This window comes from Ursus americanus, chromosome 15 (assembly GCF_024610735.1).
Source record: "Ursus americanus isolate L20-20 chromosome 15, mUrsAme1.1.p, whole genome shotgun sequence".
NCBI classification, from domain to species: domain Eukaryota; kingdom Metazoa; phylum Chordata; class Mammalia; order Carnivora; family Ursidae; genus Ursus; species Ursus americanus.
Genome location: NC_142141.1, coordinates 38,031,705 through 38,049,841, shown reverse-complemented (window position 1 = coordinate 38,049,841; position 18,137 = coordinate 38,031,705). Strand labels below are relative to the sequence as shown.

General features: G+C 38.4%; 1 protein-coding gene across 3 annotated transcripts in view; it reads left to right on the top strand.

Annotated features, from left to right (window-relative positions):
• LOC123785470 (sperm flagellar and cilia associated 2) overlaps nt 1–18,137 on the top strand; it is a 135,365-nt gene that overhangs the window by 14,911 nt on the left and 102,317 nt on the right. For 2 of the 3 annotated variants that reach the window (XM_087867937.1, XM_087867938.1), the window contains exons 3-6: nt 1,968–2,220; nt 8,268–8,408; nt 10,190–10,254; nt 14,853–15,039. In XM_087867937.1, coding sequence (XP_087724063.1) covers nt 1,968–2,220; nt 8,268–8,408; nt 10,190–10,254; nt 14,853–15,039 — 646 coding nt within the window. Of the gene's footprint in view, nt 1–1,967; nt 2,221–5,720; nt 5,892–8,267; nt 8,409–10,189; nt 10,255–14,852; nt 15,040–18,137 lie in introns of all 3 variants that reach the window. The other variant, XM_087867939.1, reaches the window with a different exon arrangement.

Sequence of the window (18,137 nt, the reverse complement as noted above, 5' to 3'; positions counted from 1 at the left end):
AATGTGTGGTGGGCAAGACACAGGACTCTGAGGATAGGAAGGGTGTGAAAGAATATCTGTGATGGTAGCACAAGACGGGGTGTCAGGTGCCTGTCCAGGGGAGGCCAGCACGAGTCATGGATCTCACTGGCCTTTTACAGCTGTACTTTCCAAACACGGTCTGCTTTACCCCCCTCTCTTTAGGCAGATGTGTGTTATGTCAAACTGCAAGGTCACTTGTGGGGGAACAAACTGCAAATCTGGACATAAGAAGACCTAAAAAAAATGTTTACTCTTATTGTGAGCTTTCCTGTAGCGTTCGTTATTTCTTCTCATGCCCTCTGAGACCTGTTTCTCTTTTATTAATTTAAAATATTTTATTCAAAGTCTGTTGATGTCGTTTGATATGCCAGGTACGCTTTACCAAATATTTCTGTTGAAACAATAACAGTAAACAGAGGAAATAGGACAGTACATTACACCACATACCTGGAAGACGAATTCAAGTTGTTGCGTCACTATTTTTGTTGACGTTGACCTTCCCATGATATTGACCCCTCATTCGTATTTAGAAATCATTCCTATAGTCCCTGAGCCCCACCTCCTTTTGCACCATGGGTTTTTAATTTGCAGCGAATGGGCACTTTTAGGCTAGATTTTAAGAGGTTCACAAACATCTGAAAAAGGCACACACATTTTGTGTCTATGCGCAGGTCTGTGTTTTCTTTCCTGTGGAAAGGTTCCATGGCGCTCATCAGATTTGCAGTGGTATCTGTGGTACAAAACAAGAAACAAAAAACAAACAGCAACCTCTTGAGAAACAGTATACTAGCAACAGTATATTAAGTTTAAATGTGAAGCAATCTCTATAAACTTCTAAAAAGTTAACTGAAGTCATGAAGGACATTGTATCTTCCCCCAAATTAGTTTATAGTCCACAATGAAGTTACTGAAGGAATAACGCCTATTATCAGAAATTCTGCCCAATATGTGCCAAACCCCTCTTTTCTAAGGTATCATTTTGGAGGGGGGAGGGGGCGACTTTCACTTATATTCGAGTATATTCAGTATATTTTTTCCATGAAAAAATGTCACTGAATGTTAGGAAGTTAAAGTAAGGAGGAAATAGGCCAGTGGTTAAAATTGATATTTGCTTCTAGTTGGAACGTGGAACGGCACAAGAATTGAAAATGCATCTAACATCTCTTTTGCCTTCCTTCTGTCACTGGATTCATAGGCTTATTAACAGCCCTAGATCATTTGAGATCTGAATTCCAACGCTTACCTCAGTTTACCACTTCTTGTTCACTCATCTGTTTTTCCCCCTGGAAACCCCTCAAGGGCAGAGACTGCACCTTATTCATCTTTGTTAAGACTTTAATAAACTTATTAAAATGTCATAGGTGACTCAGATATGACTTCAAATTAGAAAGTCTTTACTGATTCTTACAGTAGTAATATAAACTTTAAAGTGAAGATTACATAATGAGTGTGATTGCATAGCTAATATTATTTAATTGAATATTTCTGACGGTGCCTGAGAGGATTGTTGTTCAAGTCATCAAAGCCACATTTACAGCTATTTTCAGACTCCAGTAATAATGTCATTTAAAGAAATAGAAATTTAAATTACAGTTTTGCCTTCCGAGTAAAGTATTTTTCAAAACCATTTTTTTTTCCGTTTAGATGAAGGCACTTGGTTATCTGTTATTGTATTGACCTCTTGTAAAAACTCTAGCATGTATTTAAGCAGAAAAATGTATAAAATGAGTTTTAGTTTCACCATTCGAGAGAAATAAATGGGTGGAGCTCAGGATAGTAGAAAATCTCAACGTATTTACATGATCGAGTGGTTTTAGAGAGGAATGGTATATTGAAAAGAACATGGGATAATTAATAATATTAGATCATGATAATGCCTCTGATATTTCTTGTTTGTTTTTAATTCAATGCCAGTGTCTAATTATGGAAACTATTTTAATGCCTAGAGTTTCAAATGCCAAACTTAATAACTTTTCTCGCTTGGAGCCAACACTTCACCTTCTGGGTGTGCAGTTTGATCAGAATGTGGCCCACAACATCATCACGGAAAAGCCTGGGGCAGCAACAAAACTTTTGTATCAGTTGTACATTGTTCTTCAGAAAAAGAAGAAAAGTGGACTGACTGGAGTGGAGATACAATCCATGCAACCCCCGGCAAACGCCAGACAGCAAAGCATGAAAAGTGAGGCTTTTCGAGACGTAAGTACACAAAGAAACACGAGCATATCACAATGTAAGACTCAGGAAAGAAAATTGATAGTGACGTTGCCTTCTCGCAGAAGCCCCATTGGGTAGCTACGTCCCGTATGTATGCTCCTGGCCATACTTGGGTTTTGTTTTATATTAATATTTTCAATTCATTGATCCATTTTGGATGTCTCCCTCCATCCTATCCACATTGCCAGTAGTTTCTCGAATTCTGTTTGTTCTTAATCCGCAGTGTTTTTATGCCTTGCTCCTGTCTTTCCATTTCCGCCCCGTCATATCTGCTCAGATCCCTGCGTGAACTTCTCTAGCACCCTCCTAACGCGCCTCCCAGTCTTCCGGCTTTCCGCCGGAGCTCAGTCAACTGCTAGGTGAATCCTTCCTCAATTCCACTTGCACTGGTTCTTTTGCTCAGAAACCTTCCATTTTACACATATCCTCTCTCCAACCTGGACTGACATTCAAGATCTTTCACTAAACAATCTCAATCTGTCTTTCTGTGTTTCTTCATAGTCCTCAGCATAAAGTCTTTGTTTTTTCTTTCTTTCTTTTTTTTTTTAAGATTTTATTTATTTATTTGTTTGTTTGTTTATTTGAGAGAGCATAGGCAGAGAGAGAAGCAGGCTCCCCGCTGAGCAGGGAGACCGATGTGGGACTCATTCCCAGGACCCTGAGATCAGGACCAGAGCTGGACGCAGACGCTTAACTGACTGAGCCACCCAGGCGCCCTGAGTCTTTGTTTCTTCTACACTGATCCTCAGCCTGTCCTTGAATAGCTCTCGTATATTTCCGCTTTTCCCTCCCTTTCACCCAGGCTTACACTTCTCATCTCTCCTCTTCCACAAACTTTTCTCCATCCACTCCATTCCCAGCACACGTGGATTCTTCCTGTGGAACTCCTAGGGCACGGGTAATTCTCATGCTCTGGTGGTAACGTCCTGCTGCTCATAGTGTTGGCTGACTTTCATGATTTATCTGTCATGCAGCCTCACAAGATTTTTAGTCCCTCCAATTCAAAGAATATGCCTGGCACAATGCTTTGAACATTGCAAATACTCATCAAGTGTGTTTTGATTAATTGATACAACGTTTTAGTTGACAATTCTCTCCAGTTCCTGTTGCTGTTTCCTTATGGCAGATGAAGTACATTAACTTTTCCAGGCCTCTAGGATAATGGGGAGTGCTGCACTGATCCAGTGCGTTAAATGGAAATGGAAGTAATTAAATGTTTACATTAAACTTCTTCTTTTTTTTTTTTTTTAAGATTTTATTTATTCGACAGAGATAGAGACAGCCAGCGAGAGGGGGAACACAAGCAGGGGGAGTGGGAGAGGAAGAAGCAGGCTCATAGCAGAAGAGCCTGATATGGGGCTCGATCCCAGATTGCCGGGATCACGCCCTGAGCCGAAGGCAGACGCTTAACCACGCTGTGCCACCCAGGCGCCCCTACATTAAACTTCTGAAGACACAATGACATAACAGATGTGAGGGGCTTCTCCACTTTCAGATTTGTTTATTCATAGCGGACGCCCTTACAGGCTGGGTGGCAGAAGGAGCTCAGCACCCACAGAGAGCTGGAAATTGGATCAGGCTGACAACCAAAGAGCCTGGTCTTGCCCTCTGCCTCCTTCACTTGCAAAGCTGAGTAACTTTGGGCGAATCCCTGGAATACTCTCAGCCTCTATTTTCTCAGCTGCTGAAACAAGATTGATTATCTCTACCTTCTGGAGAGTCAGGCTTTATTTATTTATTTATTTTTAATCATTTTAAGGAAGCAATATAGGAGCAAATCCTTGGTAAAGTATAAAACAGTTAACAGGAACAAGTGCTATAAGAGCTGTGTAGTCGAGGCCAACAAGAAGCCATTGTGTTTACTGTTGGCCATGGGGACCTCCCAGCGTCATGCATTGCTTAAACAAATATTTATCAGGCTCCTGTTGTATGGCAGGCAATCGCACAGCAGTTAACACAGGAAAAGTCCCCGTCCCCTCAGAGCTTCCATCCTCGGGAGAGAAAAATGTATCACTGGGATAGTGTAGAACATGGTGAGTTGAAGAGTAAACTGAGATGAGGCCGATGGGAGCATAGACTGTTCAATCAAGGAATGTGGGGGTAAGAACAGTGGCTGCGGAAGAGTAGCTCACGAAAAATGTGCAGTTATTTGCTTCCTTTATGGACGTAGAGACTGGGACAACTGGCTGGTTGAGAAAAAGAATCAGTGGCATGAGATGACTGGTGTGAGAGTCAAGTGGAACAGGGTCCTCCGGGGAAGAAAGGAGGGTGCCGCTGATGGTCCAGGTGGGGAGGAGGTATCTCAGGAAGAACTGGACATGCCTTTTTCTTTGATTCCAGGTAGAGGCAAATGCAGGTGTCTTACATAATAATTGTAATGACTAAAATTTACTGATTGTACATAGTGAGGTGCAAAGCCCTGTTTCAGGTAGTGGATATATATATTATCTCCTTTGATCTTCACGATAGCCTGATAAGATACCTGTCTTTTATTATTGACATTTTACAGATGATGAAACCGAGGTGCAGAGGAGTTAAGTAACTTGCTCAACGTAGTGCAGCTAGTAGGTGGTCAAGATGATTCTAGAGGCACACACTTGACCGTAGGCTATATTATACCTCTGTGGGTATTTCCTGGCTTGGGGGAGGATAATAATTAAGCTGAGGACACAGATATGTGTTGAAGTAGAGAAGTGGGATGTTCAAGGACCTTACATTTTTGTTGCCTCTGAAGATGGAGGCCAAGCCATTTTTAATGAGGAGAAGAGCAGGAGGGTGAGCAGGGCTTAGAGTCAGCTGAAAGGTCCTGAAATGATTTTCTGAGTAAGTGCCCGGATCTGCTGAGGCGGTTTTAGAAGAGAAGGACCAAGAATGGATAAGAGTTCCACTTGAAAAAAAAAATTTTTTAAGTAAGTCTTCAGCTTTTAAGGAGATTACTTTTAGATATAAAAGTTTTAGTTAAATCCATTAGCCATATTGCTCTGTGCCCCATTTTACAATCATCTTTGAGGCTCATTTTCTTATACTGTTAGACTCTCATTTCCAGTCGCCTGGAAGTTTTAATGTTTCTTCACTTTTTAATAGGAAGTAGCTTAAGTTATAGAAGGAATCTGGCTCTTATATTATCTCTTATATTTTGAGTTGGCTTTCTAAGATTATTAATATGAAAATGTGTTTCTCTAAGAATTCAAATACCATTCATTAAAAAATTAAACCCAGAAAAAAATAAAAATTAAACTCAGGGCAAAAAAATAGAAAAGTATATATGAAACTATTTTATAAGAAAGGACTCAAATCATGTTTTTATTGTTTTCATGTAAATTAAAGATATGAATGACTAGTATGGGGCTTGAATTTATTTTAACCATCAACAGTAGTAATTCATAGAAATTTTATTTTGAAGACAGATTTTATGTGTGCTTTTAATAACAACATACTTTTTACTTTCTAATGAAATCTTTTGAACTGCTTTCTCCATTTAGAGACTTAGAAACCTGATACCACGTCAAACTGATTTCAATCTGATGTGGGTTACACACAGGTTTCAAGAAAAATATAAACACATGAAAGAAGATCTTGTCCGAATGCATTTTGAGAAACTTGAAAAATTTCAAAAACTCAAGGAAGAACAAAGATGTTTTAATATTGAAAAGGTTTTATAGTATGATTTTTCCAGAAATCCGTTAGTGCATAGTGTCTACTGTTTGCAGTTTATGTCTGTAGTACACATTGCATAAGCATTAATGTAGCGCCAGCCGCGTGTCCCTTTGACTCATGCCCCGCCCCGCTCTCACCTCTCTCTCTCACTCTCCCCTTTGCCCCATTCCCACTCCTGCCGTCACCTCTCCTTGTGACCAAGAGCAAAAACTGCCGTTCTCTGGAGTGACAGGACAAGTTGATCTCTTCTTAAGTTGTCCGGTAGAAATTAATGCTTCAGATGCATCAGCGTTGGGGGGCTGCTACTAACCACTCCGGTGAAGGCTTGTGACGACTGTCCCCACTAAGAGATGTAGCGTGGGCACTCCCCCTCTGTGTTCCCTCTTTTGCAATCCCTTGGTCTTCCTGTCCTGCCTCACTTATTCTCGTCCTGGCAATGTGGGATGATATTCTGCTCGCTTCCTTTTCCAAACCCCTTAAACATCTCTTGCCTTCTTTCTGGCCCTTCTTGCTTTGACTAACTCCCCACTGCTTCTCAAATTTCTCTGAAAATCTTGAATGATCTCCTATGCCTTTAAGTACATGAGAACATGATGGTGTGTGGAATCATTAAAGATTTTCAAGAGAATTTCAGGTGACTACGTATATGGAATGTGTAAACTACAGGCAAAGAATTATAATTCTTCTCTTTGCACTATAAATTACTTTTTAAACTCATATATTGAGAATGATAAGAAATGAACATATCCTGAATGTAGTCAGACCCCCTGTGCAGAGGGAAGGAAAGATGAGAGACAAACTCTGGAAGATCTTATGATCTCATTACTTGCCAGAGAGTAGATAAAGCACTGGGCTTCCCCTCGTATTGCATGGTAAGCAGACAAGGCACTCTTAAAGTAGAGTTTAAGACCAAATGCTAGGGCTCTAATTTTTAAGGAACCAGCCCGTCTGACTTTGATGTGCTAAATGTAATGCAGAAAGTGTCCCAAGAAAGTTGGGAGAAAGGAAAGATGAAACCATTAAATCTGAAATAAATTATGTTAAAAATGATAGGAAGCAAGGGTGCCTGGGTGGCTTGGTCACTTAAACATCCAGTTCTTGATTTCAGCTCAGGTCATGATCTCAGGGTCGTGAGATCAAGCCCCACGGTGGGTTCCGTGCTAGGCATGCAACCTGCTCCTTCTCTCTCTTCTCCTCTTCCCCCACCCTAACCCCCTGCTTGTGCTCTCTCTCTCTCTCACTTAAAAAAAAAAAAAAGATGGTAGGGAGCAAATAGGACAAAAGGGAGAGCCTATGTCTTCCTGGTTTTCTTAAGAAGAACAGATCAACATATTGCAACTACATAAAAATTCATATGTTGGAAAGTAAAATGAAGAAAAATTTTAAGTTATTTATAATTTTTGACTTTTTAGTGGTTAATTGAAGTTTCTTTGGATATAGGAAAAATGATCTTATTAGTTCTAATATGATACTTTAGTAACAAAATCATGATTACTTTTACATGTTATTTCTTAAGTCATCTATTCTTTAAAATATTTTGTCTGATTTTCACGATTTTTTTTCTTTCACTTCTGCTTATATTCTACTTAAAATAATTACTCCCGGGTCGAGAAGAGATGATCTAATAATGGCGTCACATAATTCAATATTTAATTCAATATTTGAAGTAGCCTCTGACCTCATTGTTTAATTGTGACTGAGTTTTGGGGAAGTTCGTCATATCTCCTGGGTTCCCCAGAAGTCGTCCTAGTGACCATCTCCTAGATGCAATTTTCTTTCAGACCATCTTTAGAGACAGCATTTTCTCTTTACATTATTGGGTAGGTCCGAAGGTAGAATTAGGAAAGAATTACATTCTTTGTATCTAAGGCGCCTTTATTATTCTTTTAGTGTCACCACCTAGAATGAAGATACACATCTGATAGACATAATTTGAGGATTCTGAAATTGTAGTGTTTTTTTTTTTGACATTTATTTATTTATTTGACAGAGAGAGAGAGGGAGAGAGTGAGAGAGAGAGCACAGGCAGGGGGAATGGCAGGCAGAGGGAGAGGGAGAAGTAGGCTCCCCACTGAGCAGAGAGCCCCGTGTGGGGCTTGATGCCAGGATCCTGGGATCATGACCTGAGCCGAAGGCAGATGCTTAACCAACTGAGCCACCCAGGTGCCCCCCAGAATTGTGTTTTAATATCATACTTTTCAAAACGAGTCATACTGATACCTGCTCCTAACCTAATTACACAGTTGTGACACCTAGTCCATTGGTAAATTTCTGAGTTTTGAAAAATGTATTTATGTGTACCTGTGAGTGTGTAACATAGCCTGTTATTCTGATGAGTGGAACAACTAAAGTAACGTCTGTGGGATATTCAGCAACGCTTGAGCAGAAGACGACAAAACGAAATAATGGCCAAAATCCAAGCAGCTATCATACAGATTCCGAAACCTGCACCGAATCGTACTTTGAGAGCACTTGAGGCCCAAAAAATGATGAAAAAGAAAAAAGAGGCAGAGGTAAGTGATAATCCTTTAATTAGGTGTTATGTTAATCTTAATGAAAAAATGATCTTTCTCTAAAATATATAGAGAGAATGCCCCCAACTTCTTAGCTCCTTTTCAAATTATTGGTGGCAGAGTTCCTTCTCATTCAAAACCCCTCTACTGTGAGCATTTCTAATCCATATTATCCTGTTATTTGTTCAGAATGAGAGAATGTATCTGTAGGTCAGGGATAAGAAACTCATATTAAATGACAGTACCAATCTGGACTCCTGTGTTGAGAAAGATTCTGTGGTCACTACAGAAATATTCTAGAATGGTGCTGCTGTGATGGGTCATAATCACCATGGGGACAGAGGTGTCAATCAAGGTACACATACCATATATATGCCATTCCTACTATATAGTTTTACTCAATTCCTTCTCACCCTGCTGCACTATTTTTCTGTGAGTACCAGAAATATTAAGTGGTTTGCTTGCTATCAGTATATTTAAATTTAAGATACCTACACTAGTGATATTTTATTAGACCATACCAGCTGTCAGTCATTCCAGGATACCATCTGCTTATATTTCATAGGGGAGCGGTACTAAATTTTGATACTAATTCCTGCAGTCTACACTGCATTCTGCTACAGTGATTATTAATGATATTCTCTCCTGGGACCTCAGGAAAAGAATAATAGCTACCATTTATTGAGCATCTGCTCTATGTCAGACTGTGGGTTGGCCACTTCACATTATCTTTCATTTGCAAATAACTCTCCAAGTAGGGTATTATTTCCCCCAATTTCTAAATAAGGAAACTGAGACTCAGAAAGCCACTGTTTCACTCTGGTCCCATACCTGGTCCACAGGATGGTAAAGCAGAGATTGACAGGTCTCTCTGATATCTAAATCCATTGCATTTTATGTTAATCCACATTTCTTTATTTTTAATATTTTTAAATATTTTTTATTATATTATGTTAGTCATCATACAGTACATCCCTGGTTTTTGATGTAAAGTTTGATGATTCATTAGTTGCATATAACATCCAGTGCACCATGCAATACGTGCCCTCCTTACTACCCATCACCAGCCTATCCCATTCCCCCACCCCCTCCCCCCTGAAGCCCTCAGTTTGTTTCTCAGAGTCCATAGTCTCTCATGCTTCATTCCCCCTTCTGATTACCCCCCCTTTCTTTATCCCTTTAAAAAATATCCTGTCCTTGGGTTCTGAAGGATACTACCCATAGAGGTTTTTTTAGATCCAAATTTTAGGAAAGTATTTAATTCTTATATTTTTCTGAGGTGATTAAAGTTTATTAATAAGGATTTTCAGTAGACAAAGGATGAGGTAAACTAATCTTCAGAGAGCAAAATCATAGCATAAATAAGGATGCACAAGAAATGTTCAAACATCCAAGACAACAATTTTTGGAGAAGCATTTATATGCCCAAAAAAATGCTTATTCATCTTTAAAAGAATCGCAAATAAAAATCCATGGCCCGAGACTCTTTGATAATCTTCATTCTTATTAAATGGCCTTTGTTGCAGTGTCAGAGCTAGAATTGTGAATGGAATGATTCAGGTAAGGCAGCTTTCACACTCTTTTAGGTATATTTAGCCTCAGCCAGAAGTAATGAATCAGAATTATAAAAACATTCTAGAATGCAGCCTTTTATATCTTGCCTCCTAATTAGCCTGAATTAGTAGTGCATACCACCTTGAAAATTTCTTAAGTGAATGTGGTAAATGAAGATTTTCAATGGCTTTTAGAGATAGAAAACTAATAATGAATTTTCTTTAAAGGATGTGGCTAATGAGATTAAGAAATTTGAAGCCTTAATAAAAAAGGATCTCCAGGCCAAAGAAAGGTGAGATGTGAATTACTTTAACAATCACAGAACTGCATTCTGTTCTACCTGTAACTTTTAAATTCTCAGAAATAGTTTATGGGGAATAGCTGCTCCAAAGATCTTTTTACTTTGTGGAAGCTTCATTAAGAGAGTATATGAAAGAAGGTAAGTGAGCTAAGATTCAGATTAGTTGTTCGTTAACAACTTTTGTAAAGATCAGGAGGGAAAGTGGCCATTATGAGATGGGAAGTTATTTTCTTTTTCTATGCTATGCTTACTGTCCTAAGTTCATACACTTTTTAAGCATTTATGAAAATTGTTTCAAGTTACCACTAATTTAAATTTGTCATAAAGCCTTTATTAGACACTCGTTGGTTTCTTTCATGTTGTGTGCTCAGCATTTAGCATAGGGAGCAGCAGTAAAATTTGTCGAATGAGTTTAACTGTCACTGAAATGGTCAGTTCGGTGAGTTTATTGAAAAAAGTGCCTGGTTAATGGGCTTCATTTGCCTAAAGATAAAGAGCCTCTCCCCTTTTCTTTCCTATTAGGAGTCACTGACTCACAGAAGATAATTGAGTCGGGTCTGCATAGGTGGGAGCAACTTGAGGTCTTCCACATTTTTAAATGGGAACTTTCCAAATTCTGCTCACTCACATATTATGGAATATGAACGAAATCTCTGTTAAGGAAGAAAAACTGACACATATTATATAAATCAGTTCCATATTAATATTTCTGAGGAAGAAACAGAGTCAAATGAGGAGAAGTAGGAAAAAGAAGAAGAGGTGGTGAGGAAATCAGGTGTGAAAGGAAAATAAAGCAAAATGAAGAATGTACCCTCTGCAGAAATTTTGATGCCCTATTCTGATCCCCACTGCCATTTATCAGTGCTGCTTCAGACTAAAGAATACACAATCCAAGCCTACCCACCCAGTAGCCACCACCCAAACCCCACCACACCACCCCTGACTGGGCAGTGAAACCACTGGATTTCTTCCAACTCTTTCACTCATCTCACCGGCCACTCACTCTGGAGTGATAAGCAGATGGTGCTCACCAGAGCAACCATCTTAGAATATTGAAATACTTTTGTTACTTTAGGTGAATGGGATTCCCTGTAGCTCTATGGCCGGTCCCTTTCCTGGGACCCCTGAATTTCCACACAATTTAGCAACCAGAATTAACACCAAACATAGCAGTGGCCCCTAATTCCTGCACCAGCACCCATTTTGATCCGTTCGTGTCCTTGCCACGTCAGTTGTTAAATGTTTTAAACATCATCCTGTACAATACGGCTGTGAACGTTCATTCTGCTTGCTGTTACTGCCTTTGCCAACCCATCTGGAACCTATCAATTAGTTTTAGAAACCCCAAACAAGAGCAGGTTAAATTAGATGTAAGTTCACCTCTCTCTCATGTAATAGAAACCAGAATGTAAGCAGCTCGGGGCATCTGCTGGCGCTCCAAAGTCATCAAGGACTGAGGCCTTCCTTTAGCTCCACTGACCTATTGTGTAGTTTTTGTCCTCAAATTCACATTCACAATACAAGATGGCTCCTGGGGCTCTTGCCATTTGGCCCACATTCTAGATATAAGGAAGGAAGATAGGCAAAAAGCAGTTATCTGAAAGAGCTGAAATAGTTACTTGAAGAACCTTCCCAGAAATCCCAGGGAACACTCGTGCTTATGTTTTATTGGCCAGAATTCTGTCACATGGCCACACTTAGCAGAATGGGAGGCTGGGAAATGTAGTCTTTAGCTGGGTACATTGTTTTCCTGAATAAACCTGGGGCTCTGATTTGAGGAAAAAGGGAAATAGCTGTGTCTATCACAGGTTCTTTTTCTGCAGAACCCTTCACTTGGTCTTGCCAGAGATTAACATTGGGGGGCCATGAAATATAGACATCCTCACTTCGATTCTCAGAGCAGTAGGATAGCGCCTGGGGTAGCCAAACTCCCTGGACCAGTCACCAGTGACTGTGAAGCTTCCTCTGGGATTCCAAATCCCTCTCACTATGCTGCACAAAGGGCATTTTCTCTAAAGGCCCCAAATAAAGGGGAAGCATGGGTCTGGAGCAAACTTTTAAAGAAAACAAAAGTTATGCTACAGTATGGCCTTTGTTAAGCCCCTTTATTAATCCTTGCATTAGTTCATTCTGAATTTTTAGCTTAGAATCAAGCATGTTCTGGGCTCTTTCAAAAACTTCACACTCCTTGATTCCACAGAGCACTAAAATCTCATAAATTGACCATAAGGAGCAGTTTCTGCAGCTGCTGGTTTCACAGCCTGCTCCTCAAACAGTTCCTCAGGGATGGCCCCTCAAAGTCCATCTTTTGTCTTTTGTGGAAGAACGATACATTGTCTCGGTGAGAGCAATGCACAATTTCCCATGGCTTGCTTTTCCCCCACATGCACAGTCTTTATTTTCTAACAGAAATAATAAATGCTGCGTCCTGCTTTTTTTTTTTTTTTAGCTGAGATTGTTGGCTGCTGTAATTTGACACTCGAATCCGTAGATTTACTTTAGATTCTTCCTAGCAATTGCTTTTTAAATATACACAAATTTGGCCAAGGTTCCAATTACTAGTAATTCATACACACCCAATTATTAACTCTGTGGAGGCCTGACAAGCAGATATAGAGCAAACATAATTATTGCCCTCAAGAAACCCACATCTAGGAAAGCAAGTATTTATTCAAGTAAATATCATGTACGTTTCTTCAGACCTTAATTGGAATGAGACAGCAGATGGATGGGTGGAGGACAGACTGATTGATAGATAAAGAAGAAGCAACATATTATGTGTTTTAAGCCATGTGCAATCCAAAGCAAATTCTTTTAAACAACACATTTGAGGGATGCCTGGGTGGTTTAGTTGGTTCAGCAGCTGCCTTCGGCTCAGGTCATGATCCTGGGGTCCCGGGATTGAGTCCTGCATTAGGCTTCTTACTCGGCGGGCAGCCTGATTCTCCCTCTGCTCCTGCTCCCCTGCTTGTGCTCTTTCTCTTTCTGACAAATAAATAAAAAATCTTTAAAGCAACATTTGAGTAAAAACATAATAAAAATTTTAAAGGATGGTCTAAAAAGTTATGCCACATAATTTTTGTAAGTACTTATTTGTTCTAATTCTTAATAAATAGGGTTAAACTCTGTATTTGATCTTACTGAGGCTTTGGTAGCTACACAATTTCTGCTCAAAGACTCTTAGTGACAAGATACAACTGAAGGTTGACGCCTGCTGATAAAATAACCAGAATTTCAGTGTGTGATTTTTTTTTTTTTTAAGAATTACTCTGTATCTTACTTCTTGACATATCATTTGAAGTTGATCGTACATCAGCTACATGTCAGGACTGTGAGGCACCAGAACAGGGAGGAGTGTAACAGGACACTCTTCTTATGAGCTCAGAGTTCATCTGGGAGCAGCAAATGTACAAATAATGAACTATAATACCATATGATCTATACTATAGACGTGCAATTGTTACCTCATTAAACATGAATTAACTATGCTTTTATAAGAATACTTCTCTCTGTGCAGGAATTGATGACAGTTAATTCCTACATATCATATTAATGTGTCCTTGGCTTTTGGATAAGATAGTAAGTTGTATTTTAAACTGAATACATTAATAAATTATAACATGAAAAATATTTATAATATTAAAACATTATTTATTGACAGGTAACAAGGTATATCTTGTACCATGTACTATTGTATTCTGTTTATTTTGTGAAGAGGTATGCAGATGAGAATTGATTATTTGATCCTTATATACATAAAAATGTATCTTTTACTTCCAAAGATAACTTTTGAATGAATCTGTAAATTCTTGTCCTAAGCCACCATTGTCCCACCAAATTGAGTGTATTTGCCTTCTGTTGGTAACACCACCAGGCTTTTCCTGATCCTTTAACTTTGGACATGAGGTAAGACAGGAACCAATGTAGGCCTTCTTACTTGGGTCTCCAGGACTCGGTCAAGAGGCGAGGTCAGTCTTGTGCTGGCCAGTGTGGCATGATGAGCAAGGCATTTTTCAGCTGCCAAGCTTCCAGTAAGAGGTGGGCCACTGGTCTCAGCGTTCAGAAAGTTATTGGGAGTTCATAGAGCAATTTGCATTTGCATGGGGGAGCGGAGGGCTATTGTGGATGGAGCCATCCACAGAAGCAGCCATCCATGGAAGCACTCTCAGTGTCCTGACGTTAGGACTACAGGTGTGCCTTCCCTGACACTTTGGTTATCAATAATGTGCTTACTCTTGATTCAAAACATGGGAGGCAAGAGGCCTAGAGCCAGCAGGCAGAAGAGGGAGAGAACCTCAGATCCCTGGGCACAATGAAGATCATGAGAAGTGAAAGAACAAGTAGGCAGTAGGCTTAGAAAAAAGGCTATGCTAATGGCCTCCCAACATAGAGTCCAGAAATGCACCAAATGGAATCTAATGATAAGCTATGGGTGTCACAATGAAGTTCTAATATTTGCTTTAATGCTTGTATTAATAAAGTAACAGCATTCAAGGGAGAATTTTCCTGAGGTCTTCCTCCATAGTCACAAGGAGTGGCATGTGATTGCATTGATTTTTTAAAAATCTAAATAAAATTATTATCCTTAGTGCCTCCAAGACTTCTTTAGAAACAGCAGGCCAGACAACTACTGATTTGTTAAACACTTATTCGGATGATGACTATATTAAAAAAATCCAAAAGCGCCTTGAGGAAGATGCTTTTGCACGAGAGCAAAGGGAGAAAAGACGGCGGAGACTGTTAATGGACCAGTTAATAGCCCATGAAGCACAAGAGGTAAAATATTTAGATATTGCTTGAATAATAGTGCTGGAAAGTTTGCAAAATTTAGTCTTTTATACATACATATATGTATCTTCTTTATTTATTACCTGTTACTCTGAATCAAATGTCAACAGAACACATTCACATCATCACAGCAAATACACTCAGAAAAAGAAATCTACAAAAAACCATTTACTAAGTAATCTGAAATCTGGTAATGGTATACAACATCATGAATGGACTTAATACCACTGAATTGTACCCTTAAAAAATGGTTGAGATGGTAAATTTTACATCAGGTGTATTTTCCCACAATTAAAAAAAAAATACTGATCAAAAAGGAACCTAAAATATGTCAACCATATGTATCTATTGTTGATTTTGGAGGTAAGAGGAAACTTTTGAGGTATACTTGATAAAAAAATTGTATATATTTAATGTGTACAATGTGGTGTTTTGATATATGTATACATTGTGAAATGATTGCCATAATGGAACTAATTGACACATGCATCACCTCACATAGTTAAATTTTTTGTGTGTTAGGTGAGAACACTTAAGATCTACTTGTATAAGTTCAACTTTTTTAGATTGACATGTAAGTGGAATTATGCAGTGTTTATAGTTTTACATCTGACTTTATGTTATTTACCATAATGTCTTCCAGGTTCATCCATGTTGTCACAAATGGCAAAATTTCCTTCTTCTTTAAGGCTTAATAATATGCCATTGTGTGTATACTCCACATTTTCTTTATTCATTTATCAATCAAGGGACACTGAGGTTTTTCCATATCGTGGCTATTGTGAATAGTGCTGCATTGACTATGGGGATGCAGACATCTCTCTGAGATATTGATTTCATTTCCTTTGGATGTGTACCCAGAAGTGGGATTGCTGGATCATATGCTAGTTCTATTCATAATTGTTTTGAGGAACCACCATATTGTTTTCCATAGAGGCTGTGCCAGTTTACATGTCCAGCAGCAGTTTTTGAGGGTTCCCTTTTCTCAACATCGTTGCCAGCACTTGGTATTTCTTGTGTTGTTGTTGTTGTTTTTTAATGTGATAACTATCATAACAGACGTGAAGTTATATGTTATTACGGTTTTGATGTGCATTTCCCTGTAATTAGTGATGTTGAGGACCTTTTTCATATACCTATTGGCCATTTGTTTGGCTTCTTTTAAAAAGTGTCTATTCGGGTCCTTTGCCCATTTTTAAATTGGGTTATTTGGGTTTTTTTTTTTTTTTTTTTTTTTTTTTGCTATTGAGTTGTTTGAATTTCTTATATACTTTGGATATCAACCAAATGTACATTTGCAAATATTTTCTCCCATTCTGTAGGTTGCCCCTTCACTCTTTTGATGTCTCCTTTACTGTGTAGAAGCTTTTTAGTTAGATTTAATCTTACTTATATATGTTTGTTTTTGTTTCCCGTGCTTTGGGGGTCATATTAAAAAGAAAAAATCATTGCTTTAACCAGTGTCAAGAAGTTTTTTACCCTATACTTTCTTCTAGTAGGTTTATAGTTTTGGGTCTTATGTGTAAGTCTTTAATCCATTTTGAGTGGATTTTTGTACACAGCGTGAGTTAAGGGAACATATTCATTCTTCGGCATGTGGACATCCAATTTTTCCAGCACCACTTGTTGAAGAGACTGTCCTGCCCCCATTATGTAGCCTTGGCACTCTTGTTGAAGATCAGCTGACTGTACAAGCATGAATTTATTTCTGCGCTCTCTGTTCTATTCCATTGGTCTATATATCTGTTTTTATGTCAGTATCCTACTCTTTTGAATACTGTGACTTTGTAAAACATTTCAAAATCAGAAAGTGTGATGCCTACAGTTCTGTTCCTCTTGCTCAAGATTGCCCTGGCTATTTGGAGTCGTTTATAGTTCCATATGAATTTTAGTATTTTTTTACTTCTGTGAAAAATGCTATTGGAAATTTGATAGTAATTTTATTAAATCTGTAGATTACTTTAGGTATTATGGACATTTTATCATTATTAAGTCTTCCAATCCATGAACATGGGATATCTTTCCATCTGTTTGTGTATTCTTCAATTCCTTTCATCAATGTTTTATAGTTTTTAGTGCAAAGATCTTTTACCTCCTTAGTTGAATTTATTCCTAAATATTTTATTATTTTTGATGCTATTATGAATGGGATTTTCTTAATTTCTTTTTCAGATTATTCATTGTATATAGGAAAACATTTTTATATACGTGATTTTTATACATTGATTTTGTATCCTGCAACTTTACTGAAATTGTTTTTCAGTTTGAACAGATTTTTTGTGTTGCCGTTGTTGTCTTTAGAGTTTTCTGTATGTGAAATCATACCATATGCAAACAGAGACGATTTTACTTTTTCCTTTCTAATCTGGCTGCCTTTTATTCTTTTTCTTGTTGATGGTGCTGGCTAAGACTTCCAGTACTATGTTGAAAAAAGATGGTGAGAATAAGCATCTTTGTCTTATTCCAGATCTTAAAGGAATGCTGACAACCTGACAGCTTTTAGCATCATATCATTGATTATGATGTTAGCTGTGGGCTTGTCATATATGGCCTTCATTATATTGAGTTACATTCCTTCTCTACCTTAATTTTTTGAGAGTTTTTATCTTGATGGGATACTGAATTTTTTTCAGATGCTTTTTCTGCATCTATTGAGATTATCAAAAAGGGAACTTTTTAATGAAAACAACATGGAGAAGTTGTTAGTCCTCTCAGTTTGGTTATTCGTTTACTCTAGTGGTTCTCAAAGTGTGATTCCTGGACCAGCAGCATCAATCATCTGGAAATTTTTAGTAATGTAAATAACTGGACCTCACCTCAGATTTACTGAATCAAACTCAAATCACAGGTTTGGGGTGGGGCCCAGTAACCTGTGCTAACAGGCCCTCTAGGTAGTTTAATACAGCTATAGTTTGAGAATCATCCATCAACTCTTAAATTGAACACATGTTCACTGAGTTTCTTCTATGAAAGAAGTTATCCCAGTTTAAATTTAGGGTAGTGGCAGTGGAGATGGAGAGAAGTGGCTTCAGGAGCTATTTTAGTAGTAAAATCAATAGGTATGAGTGGTTCATTAGACATGGGGC